This window comes from Phaethon aethereus (assembly GCF_964289735.1).
Source record: "Phaethon aethereus genome assembly, chromosome: 6".
Classification (NCBI taxonomy): Eukaryota; Metazoa; Chordata; class Aves; order Phaethontiformes; family Phaethontidae; genus Phaethon; species Phaethon aethereus.
This window is the reverse complement of record NC_138580.1, coordinates 35,369,202-35,391,959: the sequence shown is the minus strand read 5'-3', so window position 1 is coordinate 35,391,959 and position 22,758 is coordinate 35,369,202. Positions and strand designations below refer to the sequence as shown.

General features: G+C 37.4%; 1 protein-coding gene across 1 annotated transcript in view; it reads right to left on the bottom strand.

The window, feature by feature from the left end:
- COL5A2 (collagen type V alpha 2 chain) overlaps nt 1-22,229 on the bottom strand; it is a gene marked incomplete at both ends in the record, with an annotated part of 53,332 nt that extends 31,103 nt beyond the window's left edge. The window contains 14 exons of the mRNA XM_082001576.1: nt 27-80; nt 1,217-1,261; nt 2,469-2,522; nt 3,235-3,288; nt 5,504-5,557; nt 7,027-7,080; nt 7,700-7,753; nt 10,420-10,497; nt 12,188-12,298; nt 16,227-16,280; nt 17,584-17,616; nt 19,737-19,750; nt 21,303-21,527; nt 22,199-22,229. Of these exons, the coding sequence (XP_081857702.1) occupies nt 27-80; nt 1,217-1,261; nt 2,469-2,522; nt 3,235-3,288; nt 5,504-5,557; nt 7,027-7,080; nt 7,700-7,753; nt 10,420-10,497; nt 12,188-12,298; nt 16,227-16,280; nt 17,584-17,616; nt 19,737-19,750; nt 21,303-21,527; nt 22,199-22,229 (915 nt within the window). The remainder of the gene's footprint in view (nt 1-26; nt 81-1,216; nt 1,262-2,468; nt 2,523-3,234; nt 3,289-5,503; nt 5,558-7,026; nt 7,081-7,699; nt 7,754-10,419; nt 10,498-12,187; nt 12,299-16,226; nt 16,281-17,583; nt 17,617-19,736; nt 19,751-21,302; nt 21,528-22,198) is intronic.
- Between the last annotated feature and the right edge of the window lie 529 nt (nt 22,230-22,758).

Below are 22,758 nucleotides of genomic sequence, written 5' to 3'. Positions count from 1 at the left end.
TTACAGAGAAGCAAGACCCTACTTACAGGGGCACCCTGTGGTCCAATTCGACCTCTTTCTCCTGGCATTCCTCTAGGTCCCTTCAAGAGAGAACAAAAAGTGCATTATTTAGATCTCAGAGTAACAAGAAGTGAAAAAACATAGTTCACTTAATTTTGTGAACACACAACTCTCTCTTCTTTTTGTTGCTTTTTACTTTTTCATTAAACATTCCTGACTTTTCCTTTGCTTCAAGTAAGTTTTGCACTGTATCGCTCTTTAGTAATTTTCTGCTCAGTCTTCTTTATTTGCTTTTAACAAGAACATGATTAGGTTCACTGAAACTACAAACACGGTAAGGGCAGGTGATGTGAACAACTGTTACAGAATGAAGTTATTTTTTTACCTCCTGCAGGTGTAGCTTATGTTGTCCTGTAGCAGGAAAGAAGTAGCAGCTTACATAAATCCTTGCAGCCTCAAAGGCTTGCCCAGGGGAAGTTTAAGAGCCTGTAATCTCTCTTTTCCTGTTCCAACAGTATTTCTAGTTTTAAACACATTAGAATAAGTTCTGTATATACTCACCAGGGTCAATAATGCAATCTCATTTACTATGGCTCATTCACACACTAGGTTCCACTTCAGGGATATTACATTCTGCACGACACAAGATAGTGCTTCGCAGAGAGATGTCATTATCTGATATTAGAAAGGTGCTTTACTTGCAGAAGCACTGCTAAAAGTCGATTTTTGGCATGTTACACTCCTCACAAGTATTCAGTTGTCCAAAACCACATCTGAATGAAAACTACTCTGAGAAAAAGTTTCTCAGTTTCATTCCCATATCATGCATGCTTGTCCTCACCATAACCTCCAAAATCCTTTATCCGTGTTTTTTTTAGCTAGTGTATTTCTGACATGAATTATTCCATTTCTATCTCAGAGCAACCTAATCCATTTTTTCTCATGTTGAAATCACTCCATATGAAGCATCAACAAGTTAAAAAAAAAAAAAATATTGTCACCCTACACTTACATGAGTAGGTAAACAATCACAAAACCTACATCCAAGTTTCTGTTGAGCCTTCTGATTTATCTTTATTATCTATGTCTGTGAATTGTGAAGAGTAACAGCTTATAGTGGACCAAATGTGCTGTTAGTGTAATAGAAAACAAAGTCTTAATTAAGAGAAACTTCAGCTTCCTGACTTCTGTAATATCCAATGCACATGACACTCACTAGAGGACCCGTTGCACCCATGGCACCTGTTGGTCCGGATTCTCCCTAGAAATGAAAATGAAATGACACAATTAGAGGAAACGGGTTAGAAGAAAATGGAGTTACCTGTTTCATCCCTGTAGACCTAAGAGGCAGATTCGCAGAGTCACCTGTGTGCACCAAGGGCACTGTTCCCCAGGTTGACGGCAAATGCCATATTTACATGTTCTCAGTGAAGCAGATTTAACTCCTACCTGTTCTAGCTAACAGCCCACACCACCTACTGCACTGTTTCTACCAAGTCTCATGCTGTTGTTGCCTCCACAGAAAGTGGTAGGCAATCTCAGGAAAGAAATCTTTTCTTACACAAACTCTTCTTAACTACCGAAAATCACACTTCTTAAATAACACTTAAATTTCAATTTTGGAAGATTCATTTACTTTACTTCATTTACTACATTGTTAATCTAAAGGAATGGTTCTGTTCCACCTGCAATTACTGCCTACGCTAGGCCAAAACCGTTTCATCCGCAGCACTGATCAATGTGGAAAAGCATGAAAAAAAAGTGTTCTATGCTCTTTTAAAATAACTTTTAATCCACCTTGAAAGCATTGTCTCCATCTGGCTACCCTGTGTTACCACTGCTTTAAGCTGAAGTTGTAAGGGAGCTGCAGTACCAGTGAGGATCAAAAATTCTAAGATAATAAAATTGTTTGGTGAAAAATAGTTTGATAAAATATATTCTCTCTCCTCTCCAATTCCTGTTTCTTTTAAGCCAATCTCTAGTATGGTAATCCAAAAGAGAAGAGTCAGGCTTTAGTTATGCATTGCTTTATTTTATTAAAAAAATGCTAGAAAACTTTTTTCCTTCTCTCAGCTTGGTCACATAAAGCCAGCAAGAACCACAAACTGGCCAAGTGGAAAACTGCAAGATGTGCATGAGCTCTTCATTAACAGACTTGGCTGTCTTCATTACCACAGACAATTCACCTAGTGATACCTTCCAGGCCTAAAACTGAGCCCCACCTGAAATTGTGACTGGTACTATTGAATTCTCTTCCTGTATAAAGCCCAGTACATGTCATTGTATAGCAGTTTATATGGGTCCAACAAGCAGTAAAAATGTGTAATTCCACATAGCCTCTCCACTCTGTGCAAGTAGCACTGAAAGGCGAGGGTATAAAGCTGTATTCAAAAGATATAATATCTTTCATTATTTTGGTATTATAGAAAACATGCTTAAGCATTGAGTTCTTTGGGCAATGAAAATACCTTTGCTCCAGCTGCTCCAATTTCACCTTTGGGACCATCAAGTCCTTTCAATCCCTGTTAGAGTTACAAAAATACGGGGAAATTATATTTATATAAGTACACACACAGAGCATTCCTACTTGATACTACAATGTTAAGAATGGATCTGAGGTGGCAAGCACAAGAAAGGAGAAAAACAAAGAAAAAAACAGATGGAATAAGGTTTTTAAACATTTCCTAAATGGAAACCATTTGTACAAGGTACATTTCCTTGGATTTGGTTTCCTTTTTAAAACAAGAAGGTTTAAAAAAAATCCTGAAACAACAAGACAGAGGCTCTGAGCCATAGGAAACCCATTTATTCCTCCCCAAAGTAAAATTCCGGCCAGAAAACTTGGTAATAACTCCATGCTGCAAACATAGCCACCTTTCAAGTTCCCCACCCTGATGTGAGACTTGCCAACAAAGTGAAAGAACTGTCAGGTTTGTGCCTCCTGAAGCTTGGCAGGGCTCATGCAAGCTCCTTCCAGATTCCCAGATCATTTGAAAATAGAGTGAAGAAAGCACTAGAGAATATAATACAGAGGTCAGCTTGAAGGGGAATAGCGTTGATTTTCTGCAAGGCCCTCTTTCTCTCCAATGCCTGTGGTTCTGCCGCAATTGGCAGGACTAAGGAGTGTAGTCAAATTCACCACTAATATAAGAGAGTAGTACGAAGTAGAGTACCTTTACAGTGAAACTGCCTGGAAACATCATCTATAGGGAGAGGGAAATCTCTGTTTCTTACCCTGTGACCCTTGAGACCCGGGAGACCAGGAGCACCAGGAAAGCCTCGAGGCCCCTATGTAGGAAAATAGAAAAAAACAACCAAAAAAAAGCTGATTTCTGTAGATAAACCTAGCGATAATGCGGCTAATAGTGAAGAGGGTAGCAGCATTAATATTAATACTCCTATCACTCTTTCACCTTTGTGACATAATATAGTGAGGCATAGCATTGGAGTGCATCACAGATGATACTGCATAACATGCTACGATGTTAGATAGTCTCAGCATTATGTACATTTTCACTCATATTAAAACCTTTACTGTTTACATCAGTGTACGATTAAACCTCAAACAGAAGTAAGGACTAGTGGTAGATCAAGTTTTGAAGCTTAATATGGAGAAACCTTAATTTAACAGAGATAAAACCTCAGAGCTATCCTTTAAAATAAAATAGAAACTGAGACCAAAATGAAAATTGTACATGTTTGTTCAGAATATGTCAGTCAAGTAGCATGATAAACAACTGCTATTAAATCACATATAGTAATTACACCAAAGTTGCCTTGCACTTAAGTTTCCTACCAAGTTTCCCAATTTCTCTTTCAGGAAAGACTACGTAGGAAGGGAGCTAAGTCCTCATGCTAGAATATTGGTCGCATGAATTTATAATGGCAATCACATTAATACCTTCATACTCTCAAAAAACAACAATTCAGCAAACTGTTTAAACACATAATTTCTTCCTTTACGGTACCTCTGAACCAAAGTTCTCAAAAAGATTATAGCTCATCTAATCTTTTTTCATAGGTCTTTTGGCATAGCAAAAAAATCATAAAAGATACATTCTAGAAAATGAAGCATCATGAAGCAGCACTGATATTCAGAGGAGCCAAAAAGAACATCTGAGATCTCAGCACTAGAGTGGAGAACTTCACATACAGACAAGCTGTTTCCTTGTTAGCTTCATGGAACATAAGAAAGGTCTTTGCTTTCCCATAGTCACTTATATGGATAATATTTGATCACAAAGTTCAGTGGGCAATTACTCCACCGTTTGTGGACTCCTAGAAGGAAAATTCCTTATAAAGGTATGAAATTTTTGGAAAGGGATAGATTAGGTTGCTTGAAATTATTTATACTCAACGAGTTTCTCGGTGAAGGATGATCTCTGTTGTCACACAAGGTCTTGCATGTAAATTTGAAATTGTACAAATTATGCTTCTTTAGACCATATATCAGAGTATTCAATGGTGTTCTTTACAGTGTTATGTAACTGCAGCAAACTATTAATGAGATTTTTTGTGTGTGTGCAGTTGCAGTACTTCTTTCCTTCATTAGAAAGTCTTCTAAAAGATTGTTTACTGAGCAAAACAGCTTGATCTGAACAGAACAATACTCCACAGATAATATTTGCCTCAAGCAGCTCACAAAACATTGTCTTTGATCCATAAAACTTAGAAGGAAAGCTTAGGAAACAACACTGCCTTGTTAAAAAAAAACATTTCTCTCTCCAAGAGATTGTACTTCCAGTTGCTAACAAAATTGGCAGGCAATAACTGGATGCTTAAAAACAAAAGGCGGCAGCTGGAGAGGTGATGTGTACCAGGTGACTTCAGTTCTGGGATTTATCTGTCCCCTTTTCAACCATGCTACAGCTGCCTTCTAGGTACAGAAACTTGACTGATGAAGGTAGAACTCTTAATATGGGCCAAAATTATATAAAATTATGTCATCTTATTATCAGATATACCTGTTTTCTTTTATCTCTAGAGTGAGCCCTGACAATTATCCTCTGCAGTACAAGTACATATTATTTGGAAACCGCTTAATCATATATGCATATCAAATAAATATATTAAAATAAATTATATATCTCTCTGATACAAACCTTTCTTCCCCTGCCCTCAGACTCACTGTTTTAAAGGCAAACAGTGCCACCCCAACCTGACATCATTTTATACTCTCTGAGCACTTCCTGAACATGATTGTGAATGAACATGTGAAATACTAGGAAATGGAGTACAACTTGTATGTACTGTGGTCTGTTTTATGCATATTTCATCTATGAAACAGTTGAAACATGCACCTGTGAAATGACCGTCAGGATTAACTTACGGACCTTTCAATCACCTGTTTGGTTCTGAGCTATCACACTGATCTGGATCATTAGCGTACGCTGACACAAGTACTTCAGAAATTGAATAGCAGAGTTTTGCACTCATTATTAAAAGAAATAGTGATGACATGAGCGTGATTATTTTTCTAAAAGGTAAATAATTATGCTCTTACTGGAGATCCTGGAAATCCAGGCTCACCGGATTGTCCTGGTCTACCAGGTTCACCCTAAGCAAATAAAAAAAAGAACACATTAAAATAGCAAATGTGAAAATTACCTTATCAGTCTTCCATTCAAACAAACCAGGACATTCATATCAGGATTATAAATCTCCTTATTGTAAAAGTTTCAATGATATAAATCAGCTGCACACATGACCAACAACATGCCTTTGACACATTAACTTTTAAAAAGGTTTTAACAAAGAATTGTGGAAGCTGACGACTGAGTCCAAAATGCACTTCAGCAACACAAGATGGTGCTGCAACGTAGATTTCCTGTGAACGAATGAGGCAACCTTTTGTCATCCTCACGCAAAGTCAAATTACTTTAATTTTCCATGGGAACAGCAATCTAAAACTGCCTGCATTGTAGCTTGTTACCTCTCTTTCTGTTCCTAATGTTTTAAAATGTGTATAATTTCATTCTAGGTCAGTGACTATTTTGTGTGTGATAAAATAGGAAAGAAAATATGGTAGACTCAAATAAGTACATTTTGAAGGTTACTCAAGTCCTCCAGAGTCACAACCAAACATTCCTTTATAGGCATCAATCAGTTCAAATACATTTAGGACTCTGGGCTGCAGGAATATGAAAGGCTTCAGAAAAATAGTTTCTGGACAGAGAGAAGGTAAAGTGCTTCACAAATGCAATTAAAGAAACTCATCCATACATTGGAAATGGAGGAAGTTCTTAGAGCAGTATCAAGATTTGGTGTCACTGCACTGACAGTTAACTGTTTCCAAAGATCCTTAAAACTCTTTGTACAGTTTAATGGGAAAGCAGCCATTACACAAGCTATGGTAATTTTTATACTAAAATATCCGGCATCTGCAGTTTTCAACTCATTGCCAAGTTATAAATGACAACTCAGATGGATTTAATGTGCTTTGCAAACAAATAATAGACATCTATCAGTAAATTCTTAGGCTATTGTATATATACTTATGCGACATGCATAATACATACATCTTACATATATGTGTACATGCAGGTATAGTCTCATAAAATCAGTTATGAATATAATAAATTATTAAGGAGTTACAAAAAATTAAATACTTAAATTTTATTGTCCAGATCCAGGAGTTTGTTATCATTACAGTCGTTCTAACTCATCATGCAATCCAAAAGAGAGGAGATGCCTCCAGTTGCCCCCTCCTAACTGTGGTATATCATCATGTTTGGTTTCAAGAAAGGGATCACAGATGAATAACTGGCTGAGCCAAGAAATAATAAAGAGCCAGTGCTTAAACCTTAGGTATGACAGTGACATGTAAGGAAAAGAAAGGAGGGTTTTGAAAAGGGTTGCTAAGTTTTATAGTTATGACACTACACTTAACGAGGAGTATGATTACAAAGAAAAGTAAATAGATAAAAGTAGTTACAACAGGCACATCTGCTGGTTAGTCACCCTCTCAAAGATGCCAATATTTGTTTTATTAAAAATAAAACAAGATACGGAGAGTAACAAACTTACATCTTCACCAGGTTTGCCTGGAGGTCCCTCTGGTCCACGAGAACCAACTGGACCCTAAGAAATAAATATATTCGTTCAGAAGTCAATTTAGCCATCACTAAAATATCTATTTGCTCATTTCAAAGTCTGTTTTTATAAAAACAGATGTAAAAAAAGATTTTTTTTATGCCTAAGCACATTTGCTTAATTTTGTGGTGCTCTTTCTAACCATCCTGCATTGCATTATATAAGAATATAGGATGGATTCTTTAGGAGAAAAAACCCAAAACATTAAAAATCACAGTTGCCGTTGTTCCAAATTTCTGGTTCTTGCTTTTACTTTTGAATCATTTTATCACCTACAAAAAAAAAAAAAAAAAAAAAAAAATTCTTTTCATCATCCTTTGTGCAAGCTACACTATCAGGCATGGTTTTTACCAGGGCTTAACTATCCTCAGGTCTGTGCTGGAAAAGTAATAATGATTCTTCATATTATAATCATTATTATGCACGTTCAAAACAATTCAAATTCCCTGATTCAGGACAACATGCTTTGAACACCACAACTCCTGACAGAAGTTACTTAATACCTTTGGCTGAGATAACATACGCAAAAAAATCTCCTCTGAAGTAAGGAGGTATAATATATTGTTTGCAATTTTATTGTAGAAACATTTGTATTTATTGGTCTTACCATAGGTCCTGGATCCCCAGGTTCACCAGGTGGGCCTGTGGGGCCAGCACCACCCTAAAATTAAGCAAAGATGAATACAGTGACAAATTCCAAAAAGTAAAAATATAAGGATATAAATTAAAATCCATGATCAGGAAAATCAGAGCCCATGGGACAGTCTGGATTTTAATTCAGAACCAGCTCCCATGGCAAAATGAGTGAATGTTGGATACTAGAATCCTTCAAGCTTTAGGTAAGTCCTGTGCCATACACAAATCCCACTGGAAAGTTAACATCATGCCAATACTGAAACAAGAACAGTCACCATTTTCATTGCTGTGCCTTCATTAAAAAAAATGTGTATTGGGTTAAAACCTTGTTAAAGGTCTAAGAAATTAACTCAAAAAGAACAATTTACGTGTATAGAGTACATCTGGAGCAGAGCTCTTGAGATCAGCATGTTTAAATTCACCTCCAGACAAAGATGCCTTCATCCATGCAACACTGAAGACGAACATTGCCTCAGAGATGCACACACATCAGTTATTATGTGCATCTCTGGCCAATTATCTTAAATCCCCTGAGGTGAAGAACTTACTTGTTTTCCTTGGAGACCTTGAGGACCTCTTGGACCCACTGGACCCTATTGAAAATGTAACGTGTTACACACTGGGAAAACACCCTTCCCCAAGTAACATTCATCCTACAAAGACAGCAAAATGGCATGATAGTGACCTCCAGGATAACATTTCTATGGTCAAAGCCTCTGAAAGGCTTTTACTCAGGAGAGTGATGTTATGAAATGTGAAAGTACATAGAATGGAAATCTTCAAACTCAAAAAGCCACAGCAGTGTAAATTCATTAGAAGCTGAAAATATGGGCTTGCTCGCTTTCTGGAACCTTAGTGGAATCAGTCTCTGGAATCAGTCAGAATAACTGGGTTGCCTGCATAGCTGCACTGAAAAAAATGTAATAACAGAATAGAGTTGGGGGGAATAGTCTTCCCTTGAAGGGAATCTCATTACTCAAATTAATCTCATAACGACAAAATAAACTCATGCTGCTGTTCTCAGACGTGAGCAGCAACAAGCAGCAATGGAAGGATGTATTTTCATGAATCATAGAAACCACTGTAACAGCTTCCAAACAGTTGTGGTTTGTTGCAAAAATTTCAGATTTCCCCTTTAAAAGTTTCATGGGATTTTTTAGGAAAAATCTTGTGTTTAATTGTAATTCATAGAATGAAGTAAACATAATCTTGTCTGAAAGTATTTCTCTTGCTTCTAGCAATACAAAAATATCTATAGCAGACAGTAACTTGCATTTTGACAGAGGGTCAAGATTTATGTCTTTTACACACAACTCATTAATTTTTACTAATTTTTACAAAGACAATGTAGAAGAGTTAGTAATGGGCCATTTAAAAATTCTAATAAAATTTAAAACCAAAACAAAAAAACCAATGGTTCAGTGAATGACTGTCAGTTTACAAGGAAAGGAAAAAAAGCATATCACAGAACACAATGAACCAATCCGAAGACAGTAAGTAAGCTCCAGCTGACTTTAGTAGACTTTGTGTAAGGCCTTAGAGAGACCTAGATATTGAAAAATACCTTAAAAGAGATATTAAAACAAATCATATTTGAGAATGACAAAAAAAGAGGCAGTACAAGAGATGTAATGTTTTAAGACAAATTGAGTGAAAGGATTAAGGAAAATGATGGAGGGCAACAAAGTATGTAGGACAGGCTTGTGGAACAAATCATTTTATGTGCACACAGCAAATTCACTGAAGAGACACATTCATAAAAAAGGAAAGTTCTTTGAAGAAATCACCGCAAAAGTTAATCCTGAGGCAAAGCATCAGATTATCTTTAGAACCTTTAAAATTGTGTTGAAACTGAGTTTGAAGGTTACTAGTGAGGACGTGGAGGGATAAGATTCAGGTAGGCAAACTCATGGACAGCACAATCACTAAAGGATGGATTCCTTAGGAGCGAATGTCAAAAACAACAGCAAAGAGGGTAGCAGGATCTTCAAGATATCACAATGTTGACAAATACATGTAGTGAAAAGTTATAATATCCCAAAACAACCCCAAGAGTTCTAGCAGAGACAGCTTAGGGTGGTGAAAAAGCTTTCACAGACGGTAAAAATTTCAGTGTTACCATTAAGTCTGTGGTGCACTAAAAGTAAAGGGCATGTCTAAACAGTGAGAGATGTCAATGGCAAAACTGGACACACTGGAGAAATAGAATGTCTGTCTTAAAATAATAAAGCACAGCTTTCAGTTAACAGCTGGTTTCAGACATAATTTTTCAAATTACTACAAAAAATAACTTTTTGATATCACAATGTGAAAAGAAGCCTTCAAAGTTACATATTTGTTTATTCTGCTTTGCATTATATCTGACACTTTCAGTTACCCTGCAGTGACCCAAGATATGAGAAAATCAGGAGGGTTTTTTTTTTCCTGTACCTTACTGTTAGTAGCTGCTGTACTTCAAAAGGAAGGAAGGAAGACAACAAGAAGGCTACCGATGGGGGAAAAAAGCTTTCACTCTAACAGAAGGATATTTTTTCATTTTTTTCCAGGTACTGTGCAAAACTACACTAGAATATACCGTACACGCAGGTTCTAGAGGCATAGGAAGTTGAAGAGGATGAATTCCCCTTGGGGTTTTTGTATATGCACTCCACTTCCACCCTGTTCTACAGCACAGGGCTAATCTGGTCTTACCACTGCACCAGGCATCAGTCCCATCTGACTACCAAGTCCAGACTTCTCATCCAGTCCTGCCATCTGAGCTGAAAACGGCTGGAAAAATAAGGAGTGATTTTAGCTGTCAGTCATTTTGATGGTTCATAAGGCAAAAATCCATGTAACTGCATCTTCATTATTTACATTGCCTTTGCAGAGCTAACAACTAAATTCTTGTTTTAACCGTTACAATAAAAGTTGTATTTCCTGTAAATCTGAGGTGGTTTAAGGCTTCAAAGACCACTCAAATGCATCATATTGTTGCCTCCACTTTAATACTAAACAAATGGGAAAATGACCTAAAAAGAAGAAAGCCTTCTGTGAAATTCATTAGATTTCTTTCACCACCTTCAAATTTAAATCACACCTTAACTTCACCTGCAATATTCCTTTATGTTGTCTAAGCCTTTAATTTGTTTTCACTTACTGTGCTTCAGGTTCAGAAATATCTGAAGTTAAATGGAAATGTAGCTGGTTTTATGACTGCAAATTAGAATTTTTAAGCATGTTGCCCTTATCCAGCAAAGTTTGAAGGCCACTGCTGTTCACGCCAATTCACAGAGACAAACGAGTTAGAGGAAGAAGAATCTTCAGTGCCCTCCTTCTTTTGCAAGCACATTGTTGAAATCAACAGTTTTATTTTGCTTCATTCAGAGCCAGATCCTCGCTTGTGGCAAGCCAGAGCTTACAGCAGCTGAGAAGCAGCAACTGCAGAAATGTGCATTCAAGTCTTCCAAGATTTACAGTTTGTTCTGCATCAGGTTGGTCCCCAAACACATTTTCCACAAGGCTGGAGATTGCCTAACTTCAAAGACAGGAATACAAACCAAAAATGTCCTAGATCTCTGGACACACCCATTCTTTCTTATTTTCTATGGAAACCTATGAAAGATGGTGGTCTGACACCTATCCTGGTGCTTCTGTGACTCTAAGGGATTCCTCTGTGCTGAAAATATTTACTTGGGCTGAATCTGCTGGATTCAGGACTATTTGGAAAGGTGGTTAAGTCAGGAAATGCTGCCCAATCTTGCAAGCCATTGGCCTAACATGAATATTTCAGCTTATTGTCAGTATAACTACTGTTTTCAGTATCATTCCAGGAACAATGGAGTGAGAAATCAAAACAGGTATCTTCCAAACAGCAATAAATGTGTAACTGAGTATACTTGAGAAATTCAAATATGTATTTCATTATCAATCATAATTAGTGTCTGATAGAATTGGGGGACAGGGCAGGTGGGGAGAAAAAAAAAAAAAAAGTCTTGCAGAACACCTTGTCTGTACCTATGGCTGGTTAGCACTGCTTTTCACAAACAATTCCTTACTTAATCTTCTCAGTGTTGGTCTGAACAATTCCAGCAAGAAGTATACTTAACCACATTTTAATTTCTCTGATTAGTTCTTCTGTTATTTATCATTCATCTTGGCTAGATTGCTTGGGTTTAAGTCAGGTGCAAGTAACGGAACCCTACTGAGGGTTTTAGATTTGCGCACCTTGGCTTTTCTAGATGCTAAAACCCATTGCAAAAAGAGAGTCCTTTCTGAGGCTTCTCACATTTAACTTGCCTCAATTTTTGGCAGAACTTGAACTGCCGCTAGCTGCAGCTGCTGTCCCTCAAGACTGGGAGACAGGAACTGTGGGCAGAGCATTCTGCATTCACTGAAGCAAAGAAAAGTTACTCTTTGTATCATGTGGATCTGGCGCAACACTCACTTCACTTTCTACTAAAGTAAATGTAACACTTACCCTGCTTAGTCCATCTGGTCCTGGGTGGGTAGGATGCCCTGGAGGACCAGGGTCACCAGGCTGGCCAGGGATACCAGGTTCACCATCAATCCCTTGAGGACCACGAGGACCCTAGAAAGAAAAAAAGAAATGCCAACAGTGTGCAAAGGTATTCATTAAAATTATTGTAACTGGCAAACAACTGCCTCGTTTGTGATAAATCTGTATTTCTACAGAAAGATCTCAAACAACATCCCTCAAGACATGTTCCTACCTTCAGATCAAAAGCACTGGCTTAAATTAGTCATGAATCCAACACACAAGTAAACTGCAGTAATTTCTCTCAGAGGCTCTTTTAGAAACTTCCTATCACTCCACACTAGAGTACTATTCTTGAAAAACTATTTGGCTATGCACACAATATAGAATAGCAAGAATTTATGTCTAAAATACATATAGCTCAGACTAGTGTACATACGCATGCTTAGGAAACTCCAGTGTAAGGCTGGATTTTTACAGCCTCCTGACATCATGAATGGTTTAGACAGCTCATACTGTTGCTGAATTCTCAACATAGTTACACTGCCAAAAATGCAGAGTAAGTCCCTTGGTGTCAATGTTACCTTGACAAGTATTTGCAGAATAGGCTGGGAGGCCATCCCATTTTGATCATACACTTTTGATTTCTAAACTGCATTCATCATGTGTCAGAACCAAAAATACTGAAGCCACTAATAAAACATTAGTAGAACAAAATCAATAGCAACAAGGCCAATAAAGATATACTTCAGTCATAAGTATAGACTTTAAAGTGCTTGTCATTACTGCCTCCTTCATTAGAATATAAATGCTTGACTACGGCAAGGAAAAATTTTATGCTGTGTAATGACCTCTTCATTTTAAGGATCCTTAAACATAAAACTTTGGAAGCCTGGCTCAGTGAGTCATCTTTACAAACACACTTATAATCAGACAGATTGCTTGTATTTCCATTAAATGAGGACTATGCTTCTTCGCAATCTGCGACATACTTCAGTGGAATTTTCTTCTGAACTAGTATTGTTTGCACGTTAAAGAAAAAGCATTCCCTTCGGAAAGGGCTACACTGGGACAGCGCTGACAACAGGGTTCCTGGAAACTCCCAGTGAATGAGCTAATTCTTTTAATTCTTGATCTATCTTTACGGTCTGAAATTCCTATAAGCCCAGCAATCAGGGCAAAATCTTTTTCTTATCAGACATGCATGTACACACACACCCCTACGCACAGAATGAGTTGTGAATAGATGGTATTCTGAAACAAATGAGAAGATTTGTGCATGCTGGATGGAAGCAGAAAGTTCTAACAGAAAACTTTATTATTTAATATTTCTGTTATAAACAGAAGTACACAATGCCAAACCTAAAAGTGCATACTGCCCAAAGGAGGAAAAGAATGAGTTATTATTTCTTTTGTTCTGAAAATAAAAAGAAAACAAAGTTAAGCATTAGAGAAAAAAAACACAGCTGGCCTTAAAGAATTAAGCAAGTTTCTATACAATGACTACTGATTTTCAATATCCAAACCAGGACACTTTAACAAAATCTGATATACAAAAAGGTCTTTTTTTCCATTTCTTTTAAGGAAAGAACCTACTTTTTAGTCACCAAAAAGCAACCTGCTTCAAGAGCAGCTGCAATCCCCTACCCTGAAACCTAAAAAGCCCCCAAAAAGAATGTTTGTATTTGGAGGTGGCAACTAACCAGTGATATAAAACCAATGTTTGGGGTTTTTTTTAAGAAAATCTCGATCATAAATAATATCAAATAAATAAATGTATCTGTTTATGTGTGTATTTAAAAAAAGAGCTTTCATTTTCTTTAACCAGCTCAAGGTCAGCGAGGCTTAAAAAAAAGAAAAAAAAAATTCTCACACAAGCCACGAGGTGGCACCGTTTAAACACGCAAGTGGCTCATTCCGGCCCGCTGCTGCTGTGGTTCGGGAAACTATTACAGGTTCTGCCTGTAACGGAATAAAAGGAAATGCAGATCATGGTAGAACGCTCTCAACCTACTATGTATTTTAACTGCTACGGCAATTACAATTGAGTGTAAATCCGTATTGAAACAAAACATATTCAATAATTCCGAGCTTATTTTCTGTCTTCAAAAGATCATTTGTAAACACCTGAAGTTCTATCAGGCTCCAAAAACTTGCCCTCCCCAGATGCATTTTGCAAATATAAACATGCTATTCCCTAGCTGTTTCTCTCTCTTTGTTACACTAACAAAGAATTTGAAATAAAGATACGCTAATACTCCTGAATTCACTTTACAGCCAAGGGTCTTGCTTTTGTAAAAAGCAGAGATCTATAGCAAGGTTGAGCTCCTTCCACTCACTGGTCAGTAGGAGCACATTTAAAGAACAAAAAAGAAAAAAAAATCCAAAGAAAGAAACTAAAGGCTTGGAAATGTGCTTAGGATTTTGTAATATCACCAGTCAGTAATATATTCATCCAGACTAATTTTATAAAGGGTGTCTACACAAGGTTACCTGCTCCATGAGGTATTTTAAACAAAGTGCAAACAATGTGCAGAGAGGTTTTCATAATACATACTGCAGGTGTGAGGTAACAATCACAGAATCCTTTAGGTTAGAAAAGACCGTTAAGATCAGTGAGTCCAATCATAAACCTAACACTCCCAAGTCCATTTCAAAACCATGCCCCTAAGTGCCACGTCTACACATCTTCTAAATACCTGCAGGGATGGTGACTCCACCACTTCCCTGGGGAGCCTGTTCCAGTGCTTGACAACCCTTTCAAGGAAGAAAGTATAAATAAAAAATCCTGCCCTTGCAGCCACTCCATAACTAAAGCAGTGCTCTCTGGTCTCAGACTTACACTCTGACATACACAGAGCCTACCAGAATCTTTGATGTAACATTTTCATAGGAGAGGACTCAAAACTATTTACAGCCTTTTGGTATTTTAGGTGCTTCTAGCCACCACTCTGTAGAAACATTCAAGGGGTGCATGGCACAGAATCAGAAATTATTTAGCATGTCATTGATAATTTATATGTCAGGAAAGCACTTCAGAAATCTCTATAAACAGAGTCAAGATTCCTCTGTGCACCACAAGATTTCACAATTACTCCCAGAATTTTTTTAAGCATCTTGATACTCATTCAACAGATAAATGTCTTACAGTGATCTAGAGAGCAGCTGTGGCTTGGCATCCATCTCAGAGAGGCTACACACTTACTCCACTACTTTAGAAGTGGTGTCATTACCATCTATGGACAACAGGCACACACCAGAGGAACAGCACAAAGGAGACAGTTTTAGGCCCATGCCTAAACTCTGTATGGGCCTGCTCTCTCCTGAGGGACAGGAAAATATCCACACAGAAACTACACTGATACAACTCTAGAATCTGGTTTTAGCAGCTTCTGCTCTTTGACCTAGCTTTTTCAACAGAAACATGTCGTCTTCGGTATTTTCAGCACTCCCTTTTGGCCTTTCTGTGGTTCTCCACATGCAGACACTGAAATTCGCTTATGAAGTCTTTATTTCCACTGAGCAATCTTGATTATATTATCCACCAACATACCAACATATGTAGTCACATATTAACTCCTGCTAACTTCCTGAGCTTTGGCTCTTCTGAAATATTCAAAGCCACACAGTTCATACCGCTTCTGATGCACAGTAGTAACCAGTAAAAAGTCAGCGAGTTCTTAAACAGATGAATGTGATGTTCCAGTTTTGTTCTGTTCTTTTCTTTTTTTTTTTTTAATCCTGGAGAAAGCCATACTCTCAGACACTACTTTGGGTAACTGTTGAGAAAGTACGGCTTTTAGTGGAAATACTGCTAAACCTCTGTCAATTATCTCAAAACATGCAGGTTTCAATTGACCCAGAGAATGGTGAGATGAAAACTTTTTTCTGTTTTTTGCCTGATTCTTGGAAAATATGAGGGAAGCTCCAGTAACTCTAGAAGACATGGAGACAAGTTTAAATTCATCTAAACTTTTGAGGTTAGTCCAGTACTTAATTTCTGAGGTATTTAGTAACTTACAGGTCTGCCTTTTGGTCCTCGTTCTCCTCGTGGTCCTTGTGAGCCTGGAGGTCCCTAAAAGAAAGATTAGAAATTTTAAGTACCTTTTAAACTAGCCAACGATTAATAAAGCTCTGAAAATATGAAACGCAATGCTTATTTGAAAATTGATTTGTGGTTCTTTTTTTTCCACGTGATCATAAAGAAAACAGTTACAATCATTGAGTATTCAATATTTCTTCTCACTTGTACATTGCCTGAAGGGAGCAGAACCAGAATGCATGGATCTACAAAATGGTTTCACCTCTCACGTGCTCCTCAGGCTCTTAATGCAGAAATGTACAGGTTGGAGACACCCATCCAGAACTGCTCTCTGCTTAGCCCAACCAAGGAGCACACTGCATCTCCTTCTACTCCTGCTAGAAAAGCATTCCCCAGAACCAACCTTGCACAAAGGTCCTCAGACATACATGTACTACAAATACACATCCATTCACTTAGGGCACGGGCTGATCTGACACTAGTAAAAAAATCCCATAATCTTGTTGCCTCCTCAAATCCAGCGGCTTTGTAGACAATACCCCACCTACAAGCACAGAAGAGTCCTCCTTCACATCATCCTCACAATACAAAGGAAAAGTGGCAGAAAGGGAAAATGCTATCATCAGAGAAACAGAAGTTCAAAAAGTACTCACAGCTGGTCCCGGGCGGCCTCGTATTCCTGAAACCTAAAGAAGGCAATATAAATTGAAGCTACCGCACAACATTATGGCTATATCTGTCATGACTATCTTACAGAAAATTAGTTATTTTTATATAGCAAGAGAGAAAATTAAAGTACCACGCAAGTTGTAAGGCTTTTTGAAAAAAAAAAAAAAACATTCACTGGTTATCTTTTTCCAGTTTGAAGTCTAAAAAGACAATAATGTAATATAAACAAAATCTTGGAAATACCGTTATTCTAAAAAAGATGAAATAAATAAGTGAATTGCAATGATTTAAGTCTCAACTTATCGATTATTTTGTCTTCATGCTAGAAAGCGATAAAAAAAGACAGAAAGTGACAATTTATTTCACCAGTTTTCTCAAGTGTCTCTATACTTTCCAGACACTAATTTACGATCATGCCTCCACAAAATTCTAACTACAATAATAAAGACTATGACAGATTTAACTTAATATGGTTTTTTCCCAAAATGCAATTGACAGGAATTTCTAATGTAACATATGTGAAACAATGTAATTAATTCCATTCCTTTCATTCCTAGGCTGTACATTTTTGTTGTATTTCCTTAATTACTGCAATTCTGCTTTAAAGCACTAAAACACACACTTCTAGGGTGTGCTGATAAATGAAGGGAAAAAAAAATGGACTTACAGGTGGCACTATTCCAGGTTCTCCTTTTTGTCCCTGTAGGAAAAAGATAGAAAAATATAAGATGGTAAAAACCAAGTGAAAGTGCAATTAACAGTACCAGTTTCACCAATACCACTCCTATGACTGTGACAAATGCTAAGACTTCTCCAAGCGTACAACTGAGACCAAGTTAAGTACCTGCAATAGCTAATCCATACTATTTTTTATGACTATGGACACTGACCAAAGGAAGGCTATAAATTAACAGACCAGCTCCTTAACAAACTGGCTGAAATAAGAGTCAAACTAAAATATTACCATGATATTTAAGTACTAGAAAACATGTTATAGTTATGTTATTGGATGATTTGATTCATAGGAAATGCAGAGCCCAAAGCAGCATTCAGATTCCATTCCTTCAAGTTATTAAATTAAAATTCGTATCATTAAACCTATGGACATAGAAAACCTGCATGTCCATCTGCTTCGTAGGGACAGAATACAAAATGATATCGCATAGCTTCAGAGTGAAAGATCCAGTATTTGCCCTTCGACTTTTCGTTGAGCTGAACGTGTTGACAATGATTACGTTACATAAAATAAGTGGGATCAGACCTATTGGTGGTAACCGTTTTATTAAGGAAAACCAAAGGACTTTGTAAAGATAAAAAATTTCCTGCCTTGTTTATCACATAATAATAAGCTGATCACAGTCCCTTTATTTCCATAAACCATCTCTGCATCAAGAGCTACGTGGTTTTAGTGAGTATATATACTTGATCACCTAAAAATTATTTCAATTATTTCTTGTAGCTGCTTACTATCTCAGAAGCTCATTTATCAGAACGTATTTTAATTTCTCTTGTAAGAATAGATCTTCTCTTTGTTTAATTACATACTATGAGAGATGCTGCCTACAGAAGTGTGGCTCTGTGCAAGAACACATCATCCCAGTTCTTCATCAGTGCCTGGACCAAGCTTCCCTGTTGAGTACTCAGGTTCTGGCAGACTCACCTGCTCTAAGGGACCCTCACAAGTACTCAGGTAATGTTTGCCAGTGTTTCACTTAGCGTTGACTTGAACATGGCCATGATGTTATGCAAGCTGCCTTGGGCAGCCTGAATTATTACCACAGTGAAAGTAGAAAGGATGCCAAAAATCTGTTTTCAGCATGGTTTCATACATTTAAATACAGCTGAGGAGTATTTTTGTATTTGTGCAATCCTCCAGTAATTTATACAAAACCCCAGTTATTCATGGGCAAGAATATGAAATAATGAAATATAACAGTAAATGTAAGAAAACCAAAATTCTTATTAAAAACACTATTTAGATCAAAAAGCAGTGTGAAACGTTTTTTAAAACTTGAATTTTTAAGTGCAACTTTGCATTAGAGTTCATCACATCAATGCTGTGGGGTACCAGCTGGAGGACAGAGTAGTTTTGGGGCAAGTTTGTTGACCCTAGCTATTCAACAGTGTTACTTAGGTTCCTGTAAATCCACCTGACCTCAAGTGTAGCCGTAGGCAAGATGGGCTGCAAAGTTGACATAGCAGCCGTGTGGTATATATTCAGCCACTGAGCCACACCTCATTGTTGCAGTACTGCAACAGCTATCTTGCGATTGATACCTGAATTAGGTATAGGTCAAGGCTAACAGAAGGACAACTAGACAAGATGCAGTAACACCTTGCACCGTAATACACACATGCTTCCTGCACAAAGTTTTAACAATTCCAGCAGGAACAGTTAAAGAGACGTTGTGCTACCTACTGCACACTAGGCAGCTAAGTCTCAATAAAAAACAAGCTAAAAGTTTTAATAGTTTGGCTTCTAACAACCTAGTGCTCCCTTCCCTCACTTTGTGGCACTGCTAGAGATGAAACAACAAAACTACTCAACAAAACCGGAATTCCTTTGATGTAGGCAGCAGGGATTTTCAGTTAAGGGATTCTCTATATTATGACCAGGATTTTTGCCTGCATCCCAGCAATTTTTCTATGTGGACTGGAATCTCCCTAGCCACTAAGGAAGACCAAGAGGAAAGAATTAAGTGTTTTTAACAGAGCTTATATTTAATTTCTCTGAAGTGCTTCAAGGAGATGCAAGAGATTCTTCGAACAGTTGTAATACACACACACACACAAAAAAAAAGAGTGTAAAGGAAATCTTACCTTTCTTCCTCTACCTATTAAAAAGGACAACAGAAGAAAAGAGAAAAAATTAATGTTTTTACTCAGAGACAGAACACTGTAAAGAGTTGATTGCAAGTGTTACAGCTAGAATCATCCCTGATCCTGGATGCACAGAAGATGGCACATTGCCTACAGGAAGCTGGGGAAGTTCCCAGGGACATGCATACACCCTCGTTCAGGTGTGAGGAATCAGAACAGTTTGCAATGATGTTCCCCGATTCTCAGCCTTTTTAAGCATTGCACAGAATAAGAAAAAGCACTTTAGGAAAGCAGAATATCTTGTGGAGAATTCTCAGAAGCTGGCCTAATGATTGACAGTGAAGTCAAAGGAAGTTTTATTACTGACTTCAATACAACCAATGTTGATGGATCCACAACATATTACATGGTATTTTTCAAAAGACAGAGCTGACCGAGGGATTTTTGACATTTTCTTGTTTGAAAAGCACCTGCAATGTCACATGCCTAAATTCAGAGTCGTATAGCCACACTCATATCCATAAAAATCCTTCAGAGGAATATTTTATTAATATCTTGAATAACAGTATGGAGTTCTGGAACATATCCATACTGCTTTTATATTTGCTTGGTGTACTTTGTTGGCATTGGCCTAATGCCTCCCACAACACAGCAGGATGCACCATCTATTTATTAATGCTTGCCACATCTTGCTCCATTGCTCAATTACACAAGTCCCTACTACGTGCTCTTTACCACTACTTTGTTCTATATTAAGCTAATCAACAGCAGTTCTCTCTCCTGAAGAAATTTATTTAATTACTATATATAGAGAGAGAGAATGTAGTTCAAATAACGCAATACACAGTAGTAATGAGCGTTAATTGCAAGTTAAAAGATTTTCTTTTAGGCAAATTGAGGGAGGACTGCTTCATCCAAGTTTCTCCAGGAAGAAGAAACGGCCTGGAAAAGACACCATCTTTAAGGTATATCACAGAAAGTATGCAAACAGGGAGTTAATTTTTTTTCTTTCGTCTCACAAAAGGATCACATGTCCATGTTTTCACTTTGGGGAAACACTTCATACTGTTTACATATAATGTTTACATTTATTCATCTATTGGAAGGGCCTTGAATTGAGCATTTTATTAAAGCATACACTTATTTGTAATATAAAGCTATATAATATTTACATAATAAATATATCTTAATATAGACTTATTAAATATTAATTTTCTAATAAATATATATTAATATAGGCTTATTATAAGTATTTATCTTTCAGTTCAGATGAACCACAAAAAGAGGCCAGAATGGAAGCTCCTTGAAATAACAAGACAGAATTCAGTCCAACCTTTTAGTTGGCTTTATAGCCATTTGGGCTTGTATCAGATTCATAGTCAGAAGAAAGCTATTTCCAGAGCCAGCTCAGGTGCAACCCAAGACAGAAGATAACTGCCAAGTATCTACTCTCTTTAGATTTAAAGTTTCACCATGGAAATGCTATTAGAAATTTCAGTATCATGAGGTTCCTGGTTCTTTGGGCTGTCTCTCCTTTTAAAAAAGCAAACTAGAAAGCAATCTTACCAATGGTGGTATCAAAATCACGTGTTGTATGGGGACACACAGGACAGCACTCTCCTGGGGGCACCTGCGGGTTCTCACACTCCAGCACATCTTGACACTGGATTTCATCACAAAGAATAGCTCCGTTGTCACAGACGCAAATTTGGCATGGTGAGGGCTTCCAAATATCCCTGTTCAGGTACATCTGGCCATTCTGAGTGCAGGCTATTTCTTCAACATCTTCTCCTGGGGTAGGAGAGAGAATATACAACACATTTTCCAACTGTGAAATCAAAGGAGGATTAGGTCTGGACAAGGAAAGAGCACATCTGGACATATGAAGCAGCATCACATACACAAAGAAAACAGTCCACCAGCATAGCTGAAGTTGATATTAAGGACTTTTAAGTATCAGTCACTTTAAGTATCTTTCTTATTTTACCACCTTATTTCTTGATCAGAAAGAAGTAAAATACAGGCATCATGGAGTGCACAAACTCACCACAGTAGCAAATGAACACTGCCTCACAAGCTTCTGGATGTCATTCTGCGCAATGAGGTACTAACTCTGTGTTGAGGAACTCCTGCCATGTGCCTGCTCTTTGCAACTGTTGTGCACAAGGCATTAGAGATGTCTGACTGTGGAGAAGCACCTGTGAGACTTCTGTATGAAATGGCATACGCTACCTGTTCCCTGCTGCAGGTACCTTACACGGCCAGACTTATGACAGCATTGAACAGACATGGCAGTGTTTGTTGAAAAGAAAAAAAAACTCCTATCAGGGTCTTGGTATAAGGTAATACCAACACGAAGAATCAAATCTTCCAAACAGGGCAGTCAGTCACAGTTACCATTGCAAGGTTACTTGCAGCAGTTGTCTCCAGCTGAGTGAAGAGAGGCTACTCAAAATACTTACTTTGCTCAGTTTTTATAATCCGGTTGGTCATGGCCCTACATGATTGCCCCAGTACAGGCATAAATTATTGCTATGAATATATATTAACTACATACAAAATACCTCTTAAATATTTTAACTATATATGAAAGACTATCCTATATGGCCATTTAGATAGGAACAGCATTGACCGACTCTAGGCATATGTCCTGTCTATCTACATATTCATATATTTGTATGGAGGTCATTCTTTTACTGAAGTTGCATATGTCATTTTTAACCTAATCCACTCCATTTACAGAAGGTTTACTTTCATTCATGTCTTAATACTATTCCTTGAACTCCAATTTAGAATTAATTTCTTACTAATTATTTAGAAATGCATTCAGTATAGTTTTTGCTCTCTCTTCTCCAACCAATCTACTGTGACCAAGTCAGAATGACTTCTCTGGGTTGAATTTATAACTTGGACATTTCAAAAATTTCCCTATTTGACTGATGGCTGCATTGAAGGGGACATAACCATCTGTTTAGGTACTGTTCTACCCATACCTAAATCTATGCTTTTGTTTTCTTCCTAC